We start from the raw sequence: 24,841 nt of genomic DNA on the forward strand, positions 1-24,841 counted from the left end.
TCACAGTGCGATAACCCAGATGGCATCCTAGTAACAGCTGTAACGAGAGAGAGAGAGAGAGAGAGAGAGAGAGAGAGAGAGAGAGAGAGAGAGAGAGAGAGAGAGAGAGAGAGAGAGAGAGAGAGAGAGAGAGAGAGAGAGAGAGGAGAGAGAGAGAGAGGAGGCTGTGTACCACGAACTCTGGATTATGCAAGGCTGGTGACATGGAGCTTTGTGTCTTTAGTGTGTTAAATCAGCCACAGGAGCAACGGCACACTATCAAAGATCAGCCCAATGCGACCTGAAGATTGGGTCAGTTCATTTGAGTTTCAAATAATGCAAGCCGATGGCTGAGATTAAAAACTTTCCGAACATCAACCGAGAAAGATTTGAACTCAGTTTTACCTGGCTGCAATGAATTTTTCATGCGATTCACTTTTTTGCATCTCCCGTCTACTATGTTCCTTGTCGCCTGTTGCAGATAAGATAGTGTTATCATCCTGTTCTCCTATCATCTTGTCCCTGTGCCTTTGATACTTGCTCCCTCTCTGCAAAATCCCCTCGTATCACTCCCAGCCGATCAAACTCAGAAAAGCGCTCCATTCCATTAGAATTGCTAATGATACGGCACTAAACTGTGGCGCACAATGACATGCAGAGAGAGAGAGTGAAGGCAATGGATTACATAAAAATGAATCCGGGAAGAAATACAGGTATTCTTGTCTCTGTTCCACTCCAATATTGGTAATTGAACCACTTCCGACAGGCGTTGCGCCTTGCTTTTTCGACTCGAAAAACTTTAAAGTGCACTTATTTCTATGCATCAGCAAACTCAGAGAGCCCCAGCAGTATCCCTGAAATGCAAAAGAGGGAATAACATTAGGAGAGTAGAGGTGGGACGCAGTCGAAAGTATACATTGTATTATTTCTGGAGATTAAAAAAACCTACCTTTGGTTTTACTTAAAAAGGTGAATACTACGGGCAGATTTTGTTTCATACAGCACCATGATCAACGCTGACTGTTATTTTTTTTCAACACCATATCACTCAGTTTCTTTGAAATAAAACACACTTGACAATTATTACTTTCAATTACGGCAAACAAGGCTTTTGGGATGTGTTTTTGAGACGTTTCCAGACAAATGAAGAGCAGATGTGAAATATATGAAAATAAAGAAGTTATTTGTTCTTTGCTGCCAGGTCCCCCTTTAATCAAGGCGAAGAAATAAACAAATAGGTGGATAAACCTCAACGGGACAAAAAAACGTGTTCCTTAATTATTCCCTCAGACCCGCAGGGTATTTGAAAGCAACCCGAGCATGACTCAGCAAATTGACTGTGCTGATTGGATATTCATCCCGCACCCAGTGATGAATCCAAGAACAAAGGCAGCCAGCCATCATGGTCCTGATTTCTTACCTCTATTTGCAACCAAATAATTGTTGCTTATATCGTCGTTATTAGAGACAAATAAATTGAGTTGAGTTGAGTTCACCCTATTGTTTGGGTCTGTGATGTTTCTTGGTTGCTGCCTGGGATGTCGGGGTAGATTCGCTGCTCAGCAGCTCAATCAGTGATAGTGCAAACAGGTTTGTCTAATTATGTCCTCTCAGCAGGGAGGGGCGGGGCCCTGCTAATGTGGAAGAAGAAAGGTAAGGGAGTTCTGCAGTAAATTACGTTTTATTATTGATGGTGTGCTCATTGGTATATATGAGTGCCTATACATAAATTGTGATGATGTCAGCAGTAACAGAGGAATTGTGCAACATCTGGAGAACTTTTAGAATACTGAATGCATTTGTCCTATTACCGAACGACACCGCAAATTCATTGGATGATGTAATTAGCAGTTTTGTTCTTTGTGCTTTTATGTGCAAGTCTGTTATTTGCACTTTTATGCTGCCGTCTTGGCCAAGACTCCCTCGGAAAAAGGGATCTCAATGGGACTATCTTGGAAAAACAAATGTTAAGTAAAGAAACGGTTTGTTCACTATTTTGTGTGATTTAGGTGCTTGCCCTTAAAATGGTTTGGTGTGAGGCTGCAGCTTTCATTTGTCTGGTGCTCTTTTGCTTCACTTTAATGTAGTTTTAATGAATTTCTCGGGTTCCATTTTTCTTAATAACCAATTGACTTCTTCAGCGTCCCTCTCAAAGTGTTCTGGCGTCACACCATCTCATCTGTCCTTTATATGGGGTGGTGGCGAGACAACGAGAAAGCTATTGGTAAAACTCTGAATAGCTCTCTTGCCATTTTGCGTGCACTTTTGAGATGGTCACTAACTTCAACTCGTCACTTTTTGTCCACCTGACAAGTTGCGCTAATGCCTCAATATCAGATAATGAGGTAAAAATCACCCCAGTGTGACATCAGTCAGCTTTATATGACAGCATATTAGGGCCAGTGTAGGTGAAAAAAAAAATGATTACGGAGCTGGGGGAGGAGGTGATAAAAAACTTTTTTCCAAGATTAAAGTCGTAAATTCACAAGCAAAAAACTTGGAGATTTTTTTAAGATTGAAGTGGTAAATTTACAAGAAAGTGTGTTATACTGTAGCGGACTGTAATTACATCCATCCCTCCATTTTCAACCAGTTTATCGATGGGGGAGCAGGGCATTCCCAGCAAACTCCAAGGGTATTAGTCATCATAATCTGTTTCAACAAACAGTTATGTTATATTCCTTTTTTGTGGTCTCACTACACACTGACACAGTGACAGTTGGACATGGTCAGTGTGTAATATGGTACCTTGGTGTGCTCGGACTCAAGTCTTCTCAACGGTTGTTATTTCAGTGCTAGCTATGCTGAAATAAGACACGCCGTTGTGTAATAAAAAAATAAGTTGTTTGTCTCTACTTTCTTGTAACGTCTACAACATTAGTATTTATTTATGTCAAAAGAACAGAGACATGTATCTTTCAGGACCTTTACCTGCATGAGGATACAGTACAATGCATACCGATGTCGGCATTATGTTCATAAAATAAAACCAAAATGAAAATGTGTTAATGTAACTTTTGGGACCTTCGCCTCGCTCAGAGGTAATCCTTACCATAAGAACATTACTTTAGGAGCATCGAAAAAAAGCTTTTTTCTCAAAAACGTATGACTCGGAATATTACCCCTCTCCTTCGACTCTGTAATTATTATTTTTTTGTTATCTTTAATGGCCATAATAGCTATTATTAATACTAAAGACACATTTAGATTCTGATGAATTTTCTATGATTTTTAAACAGATTTATTAAAATGTATCCTCCTCTTGCTATTATTTCCCTTTTCCCCCAATTCATTTTAGCTGAATGACATGATTCCCCTGTGTTGATTGGAGGTTTATTTAGATCACCTGTTGTGCAAGGTGTGTGTGGGGGGGGGGGGGAACAGGCTGCTGATTAAGAATTGACAACAGCTGGGTGCATTTCCCCTCTTGGCCAATCAGGGTGTGGCGAAGCCCTTTCCTTAGGGCTTAAGACAGGTGGGGAATTACACACTCAGGGCACTATGATCCTTCCTCGCCTTAATGCAAACCTCATTTGCCAGATATGTTGGTCTTCAACAGAGATTATTGAGGAACACATTTTCCACTACGTCACCTGCATCAGTGCAGACCTTATTTCTGTTTGCCAAGAGTTTGTTCTAGCCTCACGATAACCTTACACCTGCAGGCTTTATCTGGTTTATTTTCATTGAAACTCCCTTCATATGAACTTCTATTATCAAAGAGGAATATTGTCTTTATTATTAAGGAGGCATTTCTTTATTATTGTGAAGGCACTTGCGTGATTTATTTTTATTTTTTTTCTCCAAGTAAATATTTCTGTATTATGTGGTTGGGAACTAGTTCTCGGGCTTCTTCCCGATCAGCTGAAATCTGGGGAATCAATACCGCCACAGAGTGTGTGTGATGTCTGCGTGAAATTCTTATTTCAGAAAAAATGTGGTGTTATGTTTGTGGCAAATAGTGTCAATTCTGTGAGAGGTAAAATATCACTGCGAAAAATCTGGATGCAGCTCATATGGGTTCATATCTATATATATATTTAAATACTCTATTAATAATCAGTTGCATCCCTACTAAAGACGCAGTGTGTGTTTTGTGCTGTTTCAACATATAAGGTTATGCTAAAAGTGCAAAGAGCAGCACAGTGAACACACGCGGCACGTGAAAGAGCTCCGGGGAGGTCGAGACCTTCTGCCAATGAAGAATCGATGCAATTACTCTATATGGCTCTCCCCCATCTGAGATTGGCCCGCAGCCATGTTCAAAGCAGCACCAACACCCGACGCGTGTGAGCTTCTCCTGACACGCCTTTCACAGTCCAAACATCCCGTGTCACAACAGGAGTTAAACTCCTGTCGCTCCCCAGAATCACCTTGTCGTCCCCCTTGTCTGACGAGACCTTTCGCTGCGTCCTCAAACACACTGATGCATTCAATTTATTCATGGGAAAGGAGAGGGGGGGGGGTGGCGGTAGCGCTGAATGTGTATGAGCAGGAGAAGGTGGAGGGTTACTCTGAATCGGACAGACGATGCAGAGAAAGCGTGGGAGGACCAGAGGAGATGCCAGGGTGATGGATGAGAGAGAAGTTCCTCTGCTCACCCAAGTTTGGCAAGGAAGAGTTTCAAAAAAAAGAAAAGGAGTTTAACCGAGACCGGGCCTATAAATAACGACCCTGAGGTAGAAGCTTCTCTGTTTAGTGTAAATGAGTAAAAAACATGTTGATGTTTGGAATAGAAGACATATTTTGCTTTAAAGCTTATCAGGCCACAATTAAATGATAGTGAAGAAATAAATAAATCCAGCCTTAGGTTTTCAAAAGAAAATGATGACGACAGAGTGACTTTCATCTTTGCCTGGCTTTCTGTTTTGCTCTATCAGTGAAAGCCAAAAGGCCCATAATCCTCAGATAAGACTACTAATCAACTAATACCATGGACAGAGAGTAATCTCATCAGCTCACTAATCACCTCTCTGCCTCTGGTCTACATCTAGACGTTAACGCACACAAACTAAAACACCCTTCCATGTGTAAATGAAGTGCTCAGGGGAGACATACAGCGCTGAGCCTGAAAGCTGTAGAGCACCTGCTGCAACATCAATGTATTTGGAGTGACATTTATCCGTCTTTCTCTCTCTCTCTCTCTCTCTCTCTCTCGCGCGCGCGCGCACACACACACACACACACACACACACACACACACACACACACACACACACACACACACACACACACACACACACACACACACACACACACACACACACACACACACACACTTGTACAGACATGAACTCATTTACTTTCAATAACACTCGCACATTATTTTGTCCCATATAATTGAATTAAGATTATGAGTCCGTCTGTGTCTCTGTTTTTTGTTTATCACAGAAAAAAAACACTGGTTTGACTCAGTTCAAAACAATTTCTTTATGACTGAAGCTAAGAATCTAAACTGTCTATTATGGGATAAATCTAGACTTCAAAGCTAAACACATTTAATTTGGAATTCAGAGGTAACCAAATTATTCTTTTATGGTTCAAAACTGATCCGTGCACGTCACCAGTTCTAGTCCCAGAACACTATTCCTCTGTCTTGTTTCTCCGCCTGTCTTTCCTCCAGCTCATCCAAAGTGCTCCACACATCAACGCTGACACAAGCAGGTGAAGAAATAGCAACACGGCGCATATGATAATTAGTAACTTCATGCCTGTACCTTGGTAACTGTAGAGATCTCCCACGCTGTTCTGGCGCGTTATGTGCTGCCAGTAGGCGCTGCGTGGCAGGGAGATGGACTTGGTTAGCGTCTCTCTGGGGTGGATCTGAAAGAGACAGAAAGCTTACAATGTATCTCAGTCAGCCACTCCCAACAGGGGGGATTGCTCTGGGCATGTCGGTAAACAAAGGGCGCACATAATACGGTATATTGCTGGTTGAATGTCATGTTTCCAATCTTGAATTGCTGTTCGGCGGGCGAGATGAGGATTCATTTGGGACTGTGATGTTGTTGTACCACTGCATTATGTGTTTTAGACTTTTATTTGCAGCTTTAAACTAAAGGCTTCATCTTAGAGCCATACTGCTGCTGGAAATGTATTAAATACGTCAATATTTTACAGAAACACCCTGAGTAAAGCGAGTAAATCTGCATTTTCACCCATTCTGCAACTGTGAGTGGTCAGATTAGTATTGCTATCCATGTGATTTATAGAGCGGAGGGTAAATGCTGCATTTGGAAATGTTCCCAAGTGGTGGGGTCCAAGAGCATGGCCATATGGTCAAGGCTCATCAAACACTAGGCAGGCCTACATAAATAAAGAATACAGATGATAGCGGAGAGGAGGGGGAGGAAGGACGGAAGGAAGGAGGGAGGAAGGAAGGGATGGACGGGTGTTGTGATAGAAGGAGGGAGCGGAGGCCAAGACTGTGGGGTGTCAGAGGGCTTCTGGTCCAAGGCAGCTCTTTTGGGAGAAACTGGGCAGCAATACCTTGAGAGAAATGTGTGTGTGTGTGTGTGTGTGTGTGTGTGTGTGTGTGTGTGTGTGTGTGTGTGTGTGTGTGTGTGTGTGCGCGCATCTTATGTGAAAATCATGATTTATTGCCTTGGTGTTCACTGGTTTCTAAAAATAATTCTGTGAACAGCCTCAATGACATGCTACTGTAGTTTGAACAGCCTAAATCAAACAGACAGCGAAGAAACCATTGAAATTCAAACAAAAACACGTTATATATGTTTACAGATGCAGTCTTTGTACAAATGGTTCGTCGAGCATAATGCGCAACAGGGTACATCATCGAGCGCATGGAAGTGACACACACTATGCACGCGTTAAGTAATTATTCCTGGAACAAATGCATGCTGACACTCGCACGCATTATTAGCCGTTTGCAACGTTGGCAGTGCTAGAATAAATGTGATGGCCTCATTGTGAGCTGCTGTGGGCAAATCAGATAAACAAGCAAAATGTAAAAAAAACGTACCTGGGAACTCTTCTCCATCTCCTCCATCATCCTCTCATGCTGCTGGGCAATGGCCAGCGTGGCCGAGTGGACCCGCTGGTAGATCATCTCCCCCTCCCGCGTCTGGAACGTGAACAAACCCTCTCCTGTGTCACACATCCTGCGCCAGGAACACACACACAGAGACAGAGAGAAGTGCACACGCTTTGATCGTGCTCACTCTTGGATTGCTGATTTACAAAAATGCATGGTTGAGTGTGCACTTACAGAGAGGCGCATTGATATAATACCCCACTGAAGTCAAACGCACACACACACACACACATGCATGAGTAGATACAGTACACAAACAAAGAGACACATTCACAGAGGCACTTGTCACTTCAGTGCCTGAAGGGCTCTGCGGCAAATGCTGATATCCCGGGATGTTTCAATATTCAAAGTTGCTTTGTTAAAGTTTTTATGACATTTCCAGAACTTTTTTTATTTTCCTCCCACCGCTAACATTTCAAACACACACACACACACACACACACACACACACACACACACACACACACACACACACACACACACACACACACACACACACACACACACACACACACACACACACACACGGAAAAACAAGCTCTTATCATGCGCACACACACCTTCCGGACTCAAAAGTGAACCAGGTGGAGTCTCGTCCGTATCTGCGCAGCGAGCTGAGCGGCCACATGACGAGTTTGAGGCGAGCGTTGTGTATGTCCCACAGGTAGATGTTTTCATGGGTGATCTGCATGGTGCACTCCCCGTAGATGTCCAGGTTAGGAGTGGGCATTAGGTACACGTTGAAACGTTCTGCAAAGATTCACAAACTAGAGTTACAACCTCGCTGTTGTATCCTGTCTTCATTGTTACCGTACAGTCATGAAAGTGTTATCAATGTTCTCATCTAACTCTTGGCAAGAGAGCATATAAGCAAACTATTATTAACTATTGTGCTTGTAAAGATAGAACTTCAGATTTTTGAGGGTACATAAATGTATATCAGACGTGTTTTTCACTCGCACGTCTCACACAGCAGATGCGCTCTCATTTTAATCCATGCAGATGTCTGCACCGGCTCTGTGCTGGCGTGTCTCAGCTCCGTCTCACAGTGTAACCTCAAGTAAAAGCATCTATTTTATGCTTCAAGTCTATTTTTTTTTGACAATACAGGTGTAAACGTGAGGCAGATACCCAATAGGTTAGCTGTTAGCCAAACACACTGTCCAAAACAATGAAAGTGAGCAAACTGTTTTCCCACACTGTGTCTCTGGACGCAGAGCAGTGGCCGGGGGTTTGGCGATGCCCCCTCCTGTGTTATCATTAGAGGCCCCTACAAGGCCCCTAAAGAGGGGAGAGTAAGGCAGTCAGCAGGCAGGCATTGGTCAGCACAAAACAGGCAAAAAAAGGGGTTTTAAAAAGCTGAGTCACCGCAACCACGAAAGGTCAGCAGAATGGAAGATTAGTCGCGGACCAACAGAGGTGTACACTCCCTCATGCATGCGCGCACACAAGCGATCGCATGATTCTCCTGGTGCAGATGATTATTCTTCCTTTTAGAGATTACCTATTTCAGCTGTAATTTATCTAATGGTATTTATTGAAACCAGAAGTAAAGTGAAAGACGAGCTACCTAAATTGAATAATTTGGGATGTAGCTGCTACAAGGGGTTGCAGAGAGCCTGATTAAGATAAAGGATTAATTCTTATGAAGTGATGGATCATTCTTCCCTCTCTGCTATCTGAGATATGGAGTGTCGGAGGGATGCATGAGGCAGGGAGCATGAAACGCGTGGCTTTTAAATAATTTGCAACAATATATAATGTTTCTACAATATAAGCATTTTGCATGCAGAAACAAATGAGAGGGGTTTGCCTCACCATTTCAAATAGTTAGCTATTTTTTGGATGCAATTATCCAATAAGTATCTTTAGTTATACATCGTAACAATACACTAAATAGACTGTACTGACTCACCCTTTGTGTTTTTTATCCGATGTGACAAAAGGGGAGTACAGCAACCATACAAAAGGTATAACACTTTACCTGACTTTACCTTAATAAGTGGGTCTAACTAGCCGTTCAGTGATCTAGACTGGGATCAAGGAGCCAAATCTGCCCATTCACATTAACTAACTCTCTGAGGCAGACAAAGAGAGGAAGAGAGGGAGCGAGTTCTCCATAATCTAAATTAGTTCTCACTAATTACGCTTAATGATTCAAAATAAGTATGTGTCTGCAGTGGATAGAAAATGGCAACGTCATAGTGCGGCGTATTTTTAGGGACAGTGAAAATGAACTCTGATCTAATTATCGGCCCCTGCTGTTTGGGGAGGGCTACTAATTGAAACATGGGTGCAGGCCCAAAGCCTCTTGTTTCATTCACTCATACAGACAGCAGACAGACTCAATTTGTCTCCGTAACACACTGCTGCAACTGTCGCATGAGCACGAAACGTCTGCTGCAACGGAAGTGAGCGGAATTGTTTTGTTACAGTTCAGTCAAAAACTTGTATATCTTTTATAAAATGAGGCCAAGTTATGTTGAAGAACACAATTCCCCTTAGAGTGAAATGAAATGGGCTGAAATGACGGCAGATTCTTTTCAATTACTCGCTCCTTTTACAACTTTAAACTGCTCTTCTTTGCCTGTTTGCCTTTTCAATTTCCTCTGCGAGTTTACAAATTACACAGACAATGAGCTCCACTGTGATAGCAGCGCCCTGTTGTCTCCTCTCTTTTCCATTTCCATTTCCTGTGAGTGGAATATGTGGGGGAAGCACATTTATTTCACGTGGCTTTAGGAGCCATAATCTCATCCATCTCTGTGACAAGCTTCATTATGAGGGAAGCCAGTGATGCACAGCACTTCTCATTAGGGTTGGAACAGAGCCCCGACCACAGCCTGTGACCTGTGCTCTAACTCACACACACACAGGTTTCCTTCAACACACACACACACACACACACACACACACACACACACACACACACACACACACACACACACACACACACACACACACACACACACACACACACATCCGAACTTCCTTCTGAAGTTGAACCAACATGTGCTAATGTAACTAAAGACTGTTACAGGGGACTTCGGATCATATATTGACAAAAAAACGTGGCCCTTATTAGCCAGGCCTAATTGGACAGTGGCTGTTCTGCTCCTCTAACCCTCTGAGGACTCAGTTGCGTTAACACATACCGGCCTGGACTGCGACCACTAACCGCTGGTGGCGAGCTGAGTGTGAGAGATTGACCCTGAATGGCTGTCGGTGGTAGCAGGGACTAATTGGGCACTCACCGTTCTGCTCCCGCTGCACCCCCGCTGCTAACAGGTCTGGCTCTCCCAGGCTGATGTCGTTGAGACGGCTGCCCAGGCACTCCACGCACAGCAGCTTACACCATTCCTCTGCATCCAGCTCTGCACACAGCAGTACAGCGTTAAGGCATGTCCACCATTAAACACACACGCACACGCACACACACACACACACACACACATCACCTCCATATCCAACACTGCAGAGATAATAAAACACAAATCATATCACCACAACTGCGCTGCCTTTCAGTGTGTTGTTTACACATGCACATAAATTACCCAAGGAATTTCAGAATAAAATGCTGCATGTACAGAACATGAGCTAACAGTAACCAGGGAGGGGAAAAATCAATCTGATCAATTCGATGCAGATTAAAAGAGGAGATGGGTTCAGCAACAGCGACGGGTGAAAGATGGGTTTCTCCTCTCCTCCTTTGCCAATACTCAGTTTCAAAGCCGTACAATATATAAGTCTGCTGGAACAATACGGCCACAGTAACAACGGAAACTAGTGATCCTCTACTAAAAATGGACTATTTCAACGGAATGCACACTTATATGCTTATTTGTGGAACGTAAGATGAAAAAAATTAAACTAATGTTTGTATTTTAAATGTAAAGCTAGCACCAGCAGGCATTTAGCTTAGCTTAGCACATCTGGAAACTGGGTGAAACGGAGAGCCTGGCTCTTTACAGGGGCAACAAATCTGCCGACCAGCAGCAGCTCATTAATTAACTTAACTAATTAAAAAAAACAATCTTGTGTTGTTTAATCAATACTTAAACCGTTGAGGGTTTTTTACAGGGGTTACGGCTGCTGGCAGAAGGCGGTAGTAACGCACATGTAGACATGAGAGCAGTATCAATCTTCTCATCAAACCCTTGGCAAGAAAGCAAATTCCTGTTAAGGGTTCACTGTATTTTGGAGTAGATCAGAAGAATTGTGATTATTTACTGTTTGTTTTTTTTAAAGCAGCAGTCTTGGTAGGAACTGAGCTCTGTGTGGGGAGTTATATCTACAACATGTGACAGCTGGCACCTAAAGGGGGGAGAGGCATTCATTGTAAGACTGAATTTCTTAATTGGAGGCTAAGTTGAGACAAATTATTTCATGTATCAAATCTGGAAGTCTGTGTGGCAATCTGTTGTTTGTGAATACCAATGCATCTTCCCGTTAACTCAGAAATCAACACTGTTTATAATGGGGAGGATTTCCAATTGTCTTGTGTGAGCTTTTGGTGAGAGTTACGGAGGTATGAAATGAGGCAAATGCCAGAGTGGGTCATCTTTCAGAAGCTCCTTATCTCCAGGCCCTGTGGAATTCTGGGATATGTAACTATGGCCAGTGATGTGTACAGAGACGTGTTTGGAAGCGCGGGAACAGCACCCGGTTTCTGTGTCTATTAATCAAGCCAATGCATGCTTGTGTAATATGTGTGTGGAGATATTTACACTTCATTCACTTGAAACGTATGGGATGACAGCTGCCTGTTTGTCAGATCAACTGTAGTGTCCAATGGGACCGATCTACACAACGTTGCAGGGTGAAGGAAAGGTCTGCTGCTGCCTGAAGCACCTCATTCACACAAAACAAAAAGCAGAAATACACACACACACACACACACACACACACACACACACACACACACACACACATTTAAAGACAGCAGCTCTGCACTTTAGCTCCTTGTTCATGCCTCCCCAGATTCAGCTTTCTCATTCACAGTTACCATGGCCTCTGAGTGCCTCTAAACTCCCACACTTTTAAGGCCACTGAGTGGAAAATTGGCTAAACAAACACTTCATCCACACAGAGGCAGCCTCACTAGTGTGTGCCATGCATGAAGAAATACGGTAGACGGATATATCTGTGTGTGCGGAAGTGTAGGTATGCGATGGTATAAGATGGAGCGATGTCTTTTTTGTTAAACAGTGCAAGGAAAAAAAAAAGGATGTTAGAGCGAGAGAATATGTGGGAATCAAGTCGGAGACGGTCTTTGATTTTTCTCATTTCAGACAAATAAAGTAGATAATATCATGTGTACAATGTCTCTGGACCTGATTCAGCTGTGGAAAATGAGGAGTTGACACATTATTCAATCTTCAGCTCGTACTCTCTATCTCTTTATGGTGCATATTTGACAGATGCACCCAAAACACACATCTGTCAAAAGATGTGAAATTTGTTACCATCTTTTAACACTAAGGTTATTTAAAGATATCTATATCTATATCAGGAGATCATCGTGAGGCCTAATCACTTTTGTTTTTCTTTTAAAAAAACAGTCAAATGAGTTTGAGATTTGCTTTCCAACTGCAAGTTTTCCAATCCAAACTCCCATTGGCATCGCTGGCTACATTAGGGAAAAATCATTAACATCATGCATTTGTTCGTACTGTATGCTCACACAAGGCCCTGGGAAATGAAGGGGAATAAATGTAAGGGGCTTCCAGATAGTGAAGGACTATGATAGGTCATGTACACAGGGTGATGGAGACATCCATATGGTGGTGTGAGGGGGAGGGGGGCGGCTGTAGGCATGGAAATGAGCCAAGAGAGTGAAGGAGAAGTGATCATGGGAAAGAAAAGGCAAGAGAGACTTCACCGCTCTTCGTTCAATAATATTTTTTCCCCTGATGTTTACTGCTACCCACATGTGCACACACATCCACGAGGCTGGAGTTAAGTTGGAGACGTTCATCCTCTGTCTGTGTAGCGCCAGCACATTAAGGTGCATCCGCCTTATCCAGCCCCTGGCTACCTCTACACCCAGCTCCATTTATTTGCACCTAAAGAACAGGCTGCTGAATCTCACCCGACCGTGTGCAGATTATGTGCCTCTTTAGCTTCCTGTCCACGTATTAGAGGCAATCTCTATTGTTACAGTCCGTAATTGGGTTGCAAACAATGCCCAATATAGTTTTTCATACCTGCGGTATGAAAATCAATATTTCGGAACAGATCCTCCCACTTCTTAATATAGCGGCAAATGAGCATCACTTGGCTACTCTCCAATTCTCCACAACCTCTTTCACCTCTCTCACTCTCACTGAAGTTGATTCTTCCTCCGCTTCTTGACAAACTTTTCTGCAAACCACCCCTCCACTTGTCATGCAGCATATCCCTCCACGCATTCAAGTCTTTGTATGCAATAAATAAAAACGAAACATCCAAGAAGTCAAAGCTTTCCTCTCTCCCCCGCTACAGAGTCTACTGTGGCCAAAAAGACTCATTTGATATCAGAATTTGAGGAAAAGGGCACTTACCTGATTCACAGGCGAATGTCTTGGATGTGTCGTCACAGAAGATGATCGCCACAGCGTGCTTTTTTGCCTCCCGCGGCATCCGGGTAATGTTCTTTATGTTATGGAGCTCAGTGATCTAAAGAGGAAGGAGAGAGTGGCACCAGCACATTACTTTGAATGAACACAGCCAGGAGCAGCAGCAGCAGCGCCAGCAAAGGCTTAATTGCCATCTTGCACCGACTTCGCTGAAAGTGCAATAGTAGTTAGAGGCTTAGCATATAAAGGATGGCAAAGTAAAACAGAAATGTGGGCGATCTTAAGGGATAGATAAACAATGGCAGTTTTTTCCCGCTGATTACAAAAAGCTGCTTTTTTAAAAAGTAAGAAATCATCCAGTGTCAGCTCGTTGTAGCACAGTGATTGCTGTATTAGTGTAGTATGTCATGCATCGCTAAAAGCACTTTATGAATAAATGTGACCTGACGCTCATACTGTATCCACTGTGTATCCACTGTTCAAGTGCCTCCTTGAAAGTGATTTTCCAGTCAATAGGGTGGTGGTGGTGGTGGGGGGGCGGGCGATCAAAAGCATCTAAATCACTTTACCAGGATATTGATCGCGAATGGAAAATAAAGAGAAGATTACATTTAATTGAATATCACCAGCATTTACAGGCCATTTTGTTCAACAGTCTCCTCTGTGTTCACTCTGTCCGGGAGATAAGGCCCATTACATTATTGTAGTCCATTGTGTGCTAACTGTGGGCCCTTTGCCAGACTGTTGGAAATGAATTAGCTGGGCTCACTGCCCGTATAGTAAAGCTTGACTGTTTAAGGTTAAAAGCCCAGACCTAATAACGCACACAACATATGTGGACAACAGTTTACGTATCGTAAATTTCCCCTCTATTGTCAGATATCCTCTGCTCGGCACTCAAGTTGCAGAGAGAGATTTATAAAAGCATGCAATAAAAAGAGAAGAGGCTATGGATAATGAAGGTTTTCCATTTGTAATTTCTTATCCTCTTCAAAGATAGTACTTAAATATTTGATATGAGATGAGGTGATTCTTTTATGTTTTTTTGTCCCTGTGAGGATACAGTATGTATTTGTCCTCAGGCAGACCATTCATACATATAACTGCTACAAAGCAAGCATCGACTGTGGGAATTTCTGAGCCATGAATTCCACCAGCCATTCATCTCTGTCTCTGTTTGCAAAAGTGTGCATGGTTTAGTCTATCTTTGTGTGTGTGTGTGTGTGTGTGTGTGTGTGTGTGTGTGTGTGTGTGTGTGTGTGTGTGTGTGTGTGTGTGTGTGTGTGTGAAGCCATGTGTCTAAGGGAGAGATTTGGGTGCATTCCCAGCCTGAGGCGCTACAGTCCGAGCAAAGTGAATAATTTGTGATGAGACTTATTCCTCATCTCATCTGTCCTCCTCTTCCCCCTCCATCTTTCTTCTTGTTTATTCAAAGGTGTGAATTAAATCTCATATATCAAGAAGGCTGCATTCAAACCAAATCAGGTGTCACAGTAAAAACCACCAGTCCTGTGCTACGGCTATGGGGACTGCAGGGGATGCTGGGAAAAAGGAAAAATGCAGCGAAAAAAGTTGAAAAAGACGCATCCCGACGTGATCATGCTGTGGGCAGTGCTTACAGTTATATGCTAATGTCAGCTTGCTAACATGCTTACAATGACAATGCTAACATGATGACTTTTAGCAGGTAATCTTAACAATGCTGGATCTCTCAGTTCAGTGAGTTGGCATGTTCACTTTTGATAATTGGCACAAACCACAAAGTAAAAACCAAAGTACTGGACCCATTTAGACCTTATGATGGCGCTAGAAGAAAGTCAAGGGATCACCATACATTCTGAGGGGTTCATGACTGTCTGTATCAAAATTCACTAGAAATGCGTTTGTTTTGTGCCCATCATGAATAAAGACCCTTTAATGGTGAGTGCCGGCATTTTGTTTCTATTGATCCTTGCTGCAATAGTGCATCTGATCCAAGAGTTGCAGCTGTTACTCCACACTATATCTGTACCGAATGTCATGCCAATCCCTCCAATAGCTGTTGAGACATGTCACTAAAAGACATTGGTGTCAACCTGCTGGTGGCGCTAGAGGATAATTCAGAGTCACTACAATCCAATTGTTGAGATATGAGTCCCAACCAACCGACTGCACTAGTGTGACTAAAACCATCTGCTTCCATATGGACATACTGTGTTTAAGGCATTTAAATACAGCTCCATCTCTGTACTGCAGCTGCCTCTGTCAGGAGCTCAGGAGAGCTCGAGAAGTGTGGCACACAGAAAAAAACTACTTTTCACAGGGCTAGAAATATTGCTAAAAATATTCAGGGGTTGTTTTACTGTGTGGACCAGCGCCTCTAAGACAGAGAAAAAGGCACAGAGAGAGAGTGTGAGTAGGAGGGGGGAGAAAAAAAGTGTTATAGAAAGCCAATCCCCTTTGTGTTGATTCTGTAAATCAGCCACCAGTGCAGCCTATTTCCTCCCAAAGCACTGCAGCGTTGAATGAAGCCCTCAGACGGGACCTTTCTTGATCTTTGTGGCGATGCATTACCAGGTGCACTGGTGCATGTGTGCGCTCATCGCTCACTCCAGCGCTGGGTGTATGAGATGCCTCTGGGGGGGGGGGGTTACAGCCACACAGGACGCCCAGTGTGGCAGCATGATGTAGTAGGGAGATGCTTCATTCACCATACATGGCTGATCCTTTTGCAGCGAGGGATGCTAACAACAAAGTGGATCTAAACCTCTAACTATCGCCAGTGAGACAGTCCCAACCTAATTCATAATTACATGGTTACAGTAATGCTTCAGGCTACTCAAACTGCAGCCACATAGGAAACCTGGTGTCAAAGTCCTCCATAATCTACTGTTATCTCCTCTCATTACTTTAACACTGTTCACGGTGCTACTCCTCTTAACACCGTCTCCTATCACCATGATAATGAGTCATAAATGGAGACTTTCAAAGGGCTTAAGAGGCGGAGAGAGATATATTATATACTGGATTATTACTTTCAAAAGGGAGGGAAAAGGCCCCAGAGGAGATGATAAAGTTGCAAAATGTGTTTTAATGGATATATAACTTTATCATCTGTGGCCAGTGGATGAAAACCACGTTATTGGTAGGAGTGTGTAATACAGTACTGAGTGATTTCACTTATTTATTTTTTATTGTAAAAAACACCCACCTTGAGTGACCTAATCTTACACAACAAGTGCTGCATTTTACTGCGTCACTTTCTTTAAGATTAATTGATTTCACAGTATTACTGGAGCACGTTTCCTGATGTTTAATGAGAATTCATTAACTGCCTAAATAGAAGGCCAGGCTCCTCATTTTTGGTGGACGACCATCGGTGTCAGATTGAATCAGCTAAAGCTAATTCATTCCAGCTGTTGTCCAAATTGCTAAATGAAAATCTCGACTGTTGTCTGATGAATGTGCCAATGTCAGCAGAATCTACACTCAGCCAAAAAAGGATCCCTTGGGAGTTACACACCAGGTTTAATCTCTTTTTGGTATTCAAGAAAACCAACTTCTGAATGCCATATATGTGTTATATATTAGTGGCATTGTCCGACTTGATGGTGGCATAAGACACAAGGTCAGATTGTAACCAAATCATTAGGAATACCACTCTGGAGATTAGGAATATTGAGTTACTAATTTCATGGAAAATCTCGTCAATACATGTTGCATAACCTTGATTGAAGAACTGACTGACATTAGTACCCTTAGGCTTCACCGCTAGCGACAAATATGTAAATTTAAACTCTTTGCTTAGTGAAATTCTTTTTATATACACAGAAATTAAATATCCATAAAGCTCCAGACCAGGGGTCACTAATAGGGGTCCCAAACGCAGTCGTATCTGGACCCAGACCTGAAACCGATAGATAATTGAGAATTATTACATTTTGACGGGGCGCCTCGTTCAGCAGTTGATCAAACACACGGACCAATTACATGCGTTGTACATCGTATCACGTGATGCTACTCGGCCAATCAAATATGTGTATTCCGATAAGTATCGCCCTCGACTCGTGTGAGATAAACACAGGGGGGAGGGAGGACCAACAGTCAGAGAGAACGTGAGTCAGAGAAATGATTTCACATGGCGTTCTCCAAAAAGAGAAAAGTGGACAGCGAGACCAGACGGACTCTTACATGTTCAGTCTTCAAAACCAGTATGTCTCATGTTCAGGGACCGTGGGAATTTTTAAAAGCGGCAATGTGAAGCACCACTACGAGACAAAGCACACGTCTTTTGAGCAAACGTACCCACTCGCTTTCGAAATTAAGGCACAGAAAAATAAACCTAAGAGCCCAATATGATCAGAATCCTAAAACATGAATTCACTGACCAACAATGATGTTGTTGAATGATGGAATAGAGCTGAAACAAGTGGTTTAATAACCACAGATATAGTCGCTGCACACAAATGTATCTTTTTAGAAGATGAGAATAATATGGATATCTTGGCTTTTCACTTCACACCTGAATGAACTGAATTTAATACTGCAGGACAATTCAGTTCAGCACATTTTAAGACTCACATTTTTCAAAAGCTTTCTGTTATGTATATTATTGTTTTAATCCAGTCCTTATTTGACTTGAAATGAAAAAATCATTATTAGAGTATGTATTATTTATAATTAATCCAGTTGAATTTGAAATCTGCCAATACATATTGTTGAGATATTATTCAATTGAAATTTCTTTATTTGAAATGACAGTTTGGCTACTTCAATAAATATGGTACTAAATCATTGCGCAAGTTAGACATTATTGTGATGTTCCGGACTTTTGCATGAGGACATTCTCTCTAACTGGACCTCCATGAATATTAATTGAATACCCTTGCTCTAGACACTATATACTTTGTTTTTATTTGCTTTTATAGTGTCGCATTCTGCATTCTCAGAAAAGGGCTTTACGATGTATTATATTGCTTGGGGTTGCAATAAATTACTAATTATTTACAGGTAAAGGTAAATCAAAAGATTATCAAATTGAATGAAAACCAGAATGTGATCTGTAATGAGTTTCAAGGGAGAGGGTGACGACAGAAGGGCAGGAGGAGAGACAGAGATGAACCAGGCTTGAAGAGAAAGTGAGGAGGGGGAGTGTGTGTGTGTGTGTGTGTGTGTGTGTGTGTGTGTGTGTGTGTGTGTGTGTGTGTGTGTGTGTGTGTGTGTGTGTGTGTGTGTGTGTGTGTGTGTGTGTGTGTGTGTGTGTGTGTACCTTGTGGAAGGTCCTGAAGTAGGCTGCCTTCTCGTCCGGGTACTTCTCTAACCGTCGTGGACCTTTACTGGAGGCCTTCTTGAACACCAGCCAACACCTCCGGAAGATCTGACAACAGAGAACGATGGCAGTCCCGTTACTGAAACACAACTCTCCCAGAGCAAAGACATGCGTTTCAGTAACTGCACATACAGACAACAGCAAAACACAGACTGACTGTGCAGAGAGGTCGACCCTCTGTACAAGACAAGACTACACTAACGACTAAACAGGACAGAAAAATCAACGCCTGCTCTCCCAAAGCTGAGAGCAGATAAATTAATGCCAGTTACCATCCTAGAATTCAATCACTAAAGCCACTTCAGCAAAATGCCAAAAGATCAAAGCAATTGAACACTTGACTGAGAAAGTTTTCCCATTGATCTAAAGTTAGATTGGCCTTAGGGTTCATTCGTGTTGTTTACATTGGAAAGCACTGACGTATAGTACATGCACAGTAAAGTGATTCTCACCCTCATTACATGCTTAATCAAGCTGAATGTCAAGAAGAAAGTAAAAGCACCAAACAGAAGTCTTGGGGAAGGAAATGAAACCATTCTGCCTCATAAATCAAATACATCTGTAAATAAAAGAAATTTGGAATGTATCTCATTCAAATGTTATGAGCTCATTAATAATACATTTAGACAATCCACGGGTCTGTCTATGACAGCTGATGGTGCATTACCAGAGTTTTGAGACTTGAGTAAATGCTTTTGATTTTGGTCAATAGCGACTCCAAAAACTCTTCCTATGATTGTTTGCATAGGGTTGAAAAAAACGGAAGTAATGTGGGCTGATAGGCCGTTCAGATTGCACCTTCAGAAGAAATTAAAGAACTTGTTCTCGATCCTCTAACAAATGACTCCGATGAGGTGAAGGATTAGGAAAAACACGTCATTGGTTGTGTGTTTAGGCTGTAGTGCTCTGAGTTCTCAGTCTTTTCAAGAAATCCTTTTCTAAGGCATGTACAGAATATTTGAAGGGGCCAATAAAAGAAGTCGGATACCAAAGGGAGGCACTAAGTTTGCACTAATGCTATATGATTGTTCAACTCAATATTGGCTGAGGATTTGGTTTGATTGAAAAAAAAAACATTTGCTAGGGGGATTGTAGGTTAGTAAAAAAATATATAATAATATAATATTATTGATTAATGTCCCAAATCCTGGATATATTATTGATTCACTGATTTATTAATTTCCCAATTTCTAAGTGACTTCCCTGGTTTATTTATGAGCAAAAGGGTAGAAATGGGCTGTAACTGTAGACATTAAACTGCATTTCAGAATACACGCATACACTAACAAATATTGTCCCAGAATCAAAATTAGAGCAAGTGTTCAACACATTTCAAATTCACCAAATAACTTGCATTCCTAAGATGCTTTGAGCAAACTACACCCTGCTTTATAGGCTGAGCAACTTGGCGTCAACCTGAAGTAATGTGCTTCCATTTATTACAGGCTGTGTGCACAAAAACAGTTTTTCTTTTTTGCCATACATTGTGAACGCACACTCGCCCAGACAAAAAGTCTCTCTCTCTCTCTCTCTCTCTCTCTCTCTCTCTCTCTCTCTCTCTCTCTCTCTCTCTCTCACATTACTATACATTGTATTGATTACTGGACCACAATATGGCCTATCCATCAGCTGTAGATGACACACACACAGGATGTTGTACCAGGATGATTTACCTGCAGTCACATAGCAGTCTTTAGCAAACCGAGTAATCATCATTCATGAGCTAAGAGGAACTGCCCTGTACATTATACATGTTAAGCTAATACAATGGACAGCTTTTTAACGGTTTAAGGGAATTTCCGTAACTCCTAAAGAAACACTTCTTTCCTCAGTTTATATGACACATTTTAGATCGCTACATTTGTCAATACATGGTTTTCTTTGGATTGCAACATCCCTGAGGATCAATAAAAAGAGCTGTTAATATCAGTCCACTGTATTACCTCACAGCAAAACTCTGCAATTCCAAAAGATACCCTTTCTCTTTACACAACCAGTGTCGAGGTGTAAAAAGCAAAAACATACAACAGTGCAGCTGAGAGACAGACTAAGTGTGATGGCCAATAGCTTATGAGTCCTATGTGGTTGCCTATCTTTAATAGTGGGACCCTTCTATTTCCTGGTGCAGACAGCCGCTATCACTCTGCCTGATGTATGATTGCCCTGGGCCGCATGGCTGTGTTTGGGAACCATGGATGTACGATTAATTTGTTTACTCAGCCGGTGTACTTCATAAAAGGCCCACTGAGTTGAACTTGGCACTTGCAGTAATTGACTAGAGTGGATCCCTAGGTCCTTATCGGTCTGCCTTGATGGGCCTCCATTCTAGTTAAGTATTGCCCAGGCCCATTATAAACAGCAAACAACACAAAATACAGCAGTGCATAACACGCCCCCTTCTGCACGGAGGATCATTCTCCACACCCACCATACATGAAAGGCTTTAAAGTAAGGAAACAAAGGGGCAATCAAATCTTACTCAAAATTGAAGATACTGTATTTGTCTTTTAAAAAACGGCTATTAAAACAAAACAAAACTGCAGCTTTGACAGAAAAACAAGAAACAATGTGAAACCCTTTTGACAATGGCCCTTACCACATTTGCAACTTTTAAACAGTAAAATTGTAGCTAGCCTCAATTCCCCTTTGGGAACTTGAGTCAAAGCAATGCTGCCTGCTTGCCGCACACAAAGCATTTCACCCATAGGAGTGCTCAGATTATGTAATTATACCAGCACAAAAGCAAGCTCAGTGAGATAGCTTGTGCATAATAAGAACTAGGGTGTATGAATGGAGTGGGCTAAATTTTGCCTGTTCCACAGTTGTCAATGCTTTGTCAAGGCAGTCCTGTTCTTTGGCTGCTGCAGGATCTTATTCAGAGACACTCTAGCATTTATTGTAATTACACAGCCGTGAATGGGACTCTCTGCTAGTTTGGTGCAACTCATTTAATTCCAGAACAGTGTAGAATACATTGATTTCAGTGAAAGCCAACCCACCAGTTCTCTTTGTGTCAGGGAGAGAAATTGCCATACTTTAGCAATTGTTTTCAGATTATAAAAAAAGAAGATCTGGTGACATTCCTTTTGTGAGTTTTGAGGTGTAGTTCTGAGTTAAACATAGTACCAAGGACTCTTTACTTTGGGTAGGTCTGTCTCTGTCCAGTTCTGCTCTCTCAACCTATAGGAGCCTATAACTAATAGTTTCCTTTTATCCAATAAATGGGGTTGAGCTGTCAAGGTTTTGCAACATCCAGACACTAAAAAACATATAAAAAGAGCATCAATTGGTCTTCAGGTCCTCAGGAGACATAGCCGCAAAAAGCAGTGTATCATCAGCATATGGGAAGAGATGCAATGTCTCAACTAGGGGGTTAAAATAATTTAATGATCAACCGTTTCAAGAGCTAAGTTCAGATCAAGTACACAAGCTCCTCCATCTTGCATGGACAACATTAATTAAGTCCCAATGACTTCACTGATATTTGAAGTTGGAGAATACACCAAATTCTGAATGAATTCACTTGAACAGACTACAGTAAGCAACAGGTCCAATCGCCTTCTGTTCGTTATGTTTTCTACATGGATTAACAGAAGCAGTTTCTCAACAGGGGACCTCTTAAAGACTAAATGTGAACTCTGGACTTTGTACCTTTCCTGTATAGGCCTGATTGGCAGGTCTCTCCAAGTCTGATTAATGAGGGAGAGGCTCATTAAAAGTCAGAGAAGGCTGCCTCGTCTGCAAACAGACACATAAACCTCACTCAACATGTACCTGCTTAGAAACGCACACACACACACACACACACAATTACTACCATCTCAGCACATTTCCACAACGATGATTAAAATAAAGCCTCTATACACAAGTCGTTTGAAGACAAATTACTAATCATTATTATTCATGTCATCCACTAGTCAAAATGGTGCTTTCAGGGAACGGCAAAATTCAGCAGGTCACGAGGATCACAAAAGAAGAAGTCTTTTTATTGTGCATTTATTTAAATTCTGAGAGGTGGAATGAACCCACAGGGCCACTGGAATCCAAACGAGATTGGGTCATTAAAATTTAACACTTCATTAACACAATCTTAGAATGATTTATTAAAGAAAATAATTTTTCCAACACAAGTTCCCCACGATTTTGCGTGGTGTGTGTGTGTGCATGTGTGGCTCTGTCCTCTTCATTAATAAGTAAACAGACCAGAAACAGAAATGAATGTGAGGAAAACAAATGACTTCTCTTTATGGTTCAACATGGCCTACGTGTACGTTTCCATGTGATTAATGTAACCAAGAATGACAACTTAGCAGTGATGAGAGACAAATCTTTGGGTTAGACATGAGATTTGTTCAACTGATTGGACATGATTCAGAAAAAAAACATGTTTTTTTTAATTATGATAGTGCAGTTCAAATGCATGTTGCACATCATATATGTGATGTTTTTGTTTAACCATGGCAATTTTGAAAAGTGTCACATAAAACTGTAGTTGTATTATCAACAAGGACAACCAAGTGTGACACGAAGATCAACATTTTTCAATAGCAGATTATGGCGAGTATCTCCAGCTACAATGATGTACAGTGTAGTAACAGTATAGGTCTCTGTCTTTACAATACTCTAAGGAACCGTACAAATGAGCATCTAAAATATATATATATATATATATATATATATGTATATGTATATGTATATATGTATATGTATATATATATATATATATATATATATATATATATATATATATATATATATGTATATTACATATGTATGAGTGGCCAGAAAGAAAACTCTTCTGATAAAAGGCACATGATAACATGCCAAGAGTTTGCAAATAAGGCAGCTGAAACGAGGCCGTACTCTTTGGTTCTCTGTGCTGGGGACAAAATTTGATTTCCAATGAAGATTTTCAAATTGGTTTTCACTTTAGCATTAACAACTCAATTTTCAACCTTGAAAAATGGTGGAAATTTGAAAAGGAAAAATACCAAAACGTCCAATAGCATGTTTTCATTTGTTGTCATGTTGTATTTTGTGTAGGCCGTGACTAGAAGTGTAAGAAATCCTTTTGGTGATCGACCTTCGACATACTGAGAAAAGTCATCAAAGTTGAATACATTTTGCTAACAAGATATGAATAAGATACTCTTTCTTCTGTTCTTTTAGTGTATCCCTGTTAGGGATGTCACGACCACCAATACTTTGGTTGAGAAGTTTGATGCCAAATTCTGAAAAACGTGACAGTACTTGTTTTTTCACAGGGATCAGGGCAAAGGTGAATTATAATGTAATCATGATGTGTTTAAATGTAATCTTCTAAAATGTAGTTCTTGGCAAGAAACATGGAGGGATCATAATGAATTCCCCAAAAACTGTATGCAAACAGTAATAAAGGAGAGTAAGTCAAAGCTCCAGGGGATTTTCTTCTTTTTTTTGTTACGTATTTGGTAACAAGAATCGTTGAATTTCAATGGTATTGGTATTGACAGCCAAATTTCAGCTATCGTGACATCCCTAATCTCTGTATGATTATACGCTACTAAAGAACAATGAGTACAGCGCCACACAAAGCAAAGCAGTGTGTGAACTAGGCAGCAGAAAAAAAAAAAAGCAAGGCGCTGGAGAGAACATTTCAAGGGTAAACCCTTCAGTTTTAGGCAGGTCTGTCTGTGGCAAGGAAAACACTTCAGGAGGCTCTTGGCAAGGTGCAGTGAGTTCATCAACACCAGCTCTACTACGACAACCACACTGAGACCGTTGTTCGGGGGGGGGGGACCGGAAGAAGGATGGGAGCCAAAATAGGATCACAGACTGACAGATGGAAGCAGGCTGTTGGATGGGCTCTTGTAAAAGGTTCAAAAGGAAACAGAGCATGGCTGTCTACATAACCTTGCTTAATGGCAACATTTAATGTTACAATAAAAAATAAAGTTTAACTTG

General features: G+C 41.6%; 1 protein-coding gene across 1 annotated transcript in view; it reads right to left on the reverse strand.

Annotated features, from left to right (window-relative positions):
• The window catches only part of dok6 (docking protein 6), a 45,683-nt gene that overhangs the window by 5,769 nt on the left and 15,073 nt on the right, over positions 1–24,841 (reverse strand). The window contains exons 2-7 of the mRNA XM_068709838.1: positions 18,839–18,946; positions 13,576–13,690; positions 10,288–10,407; positions 7,594–7,783; positions 6,962–7,100; positions 5,697–5,802 (exon numbers count right to left, since the gene is read on the reverse strand). Of these exons, the coding sequence (XP_068565939.1) occupies positions 5,697–5,802; positions 6,962–7,100; positions 7,594–7,783; positions 10,288–10,407; positions 13,576–13,690; positions 18,839–18,946 (778 nt within the window). The remainder of the gene's footprint in view (positions 1–5,696; positions 5,803–6,961; positions 7,101–7,593; positions 7,784–10,287; positions 10,408–13,575; positions 13,691–18,838; positions 18,947–24,841) is intronic.

The sequence above is a fragment of the Cebidichthys violaceus genome, unplaced genomic scaffold (assembly GCF_023349555.1).
Source record: "Cebidichthys violaceus isolate CVI_PGR_0920_01 unplaced genomic scaffold, fCebVio1.0.p SCAF_15, whole genome shotgun sequence".
NCBI classification, from domain to species: domain Eukaryota; kingdom Metazoa; phylum Chordata; class Actinopteri; order Perciformes; family Stichaeidae; genus Cebidichthys; species Cebidichthys violaceus.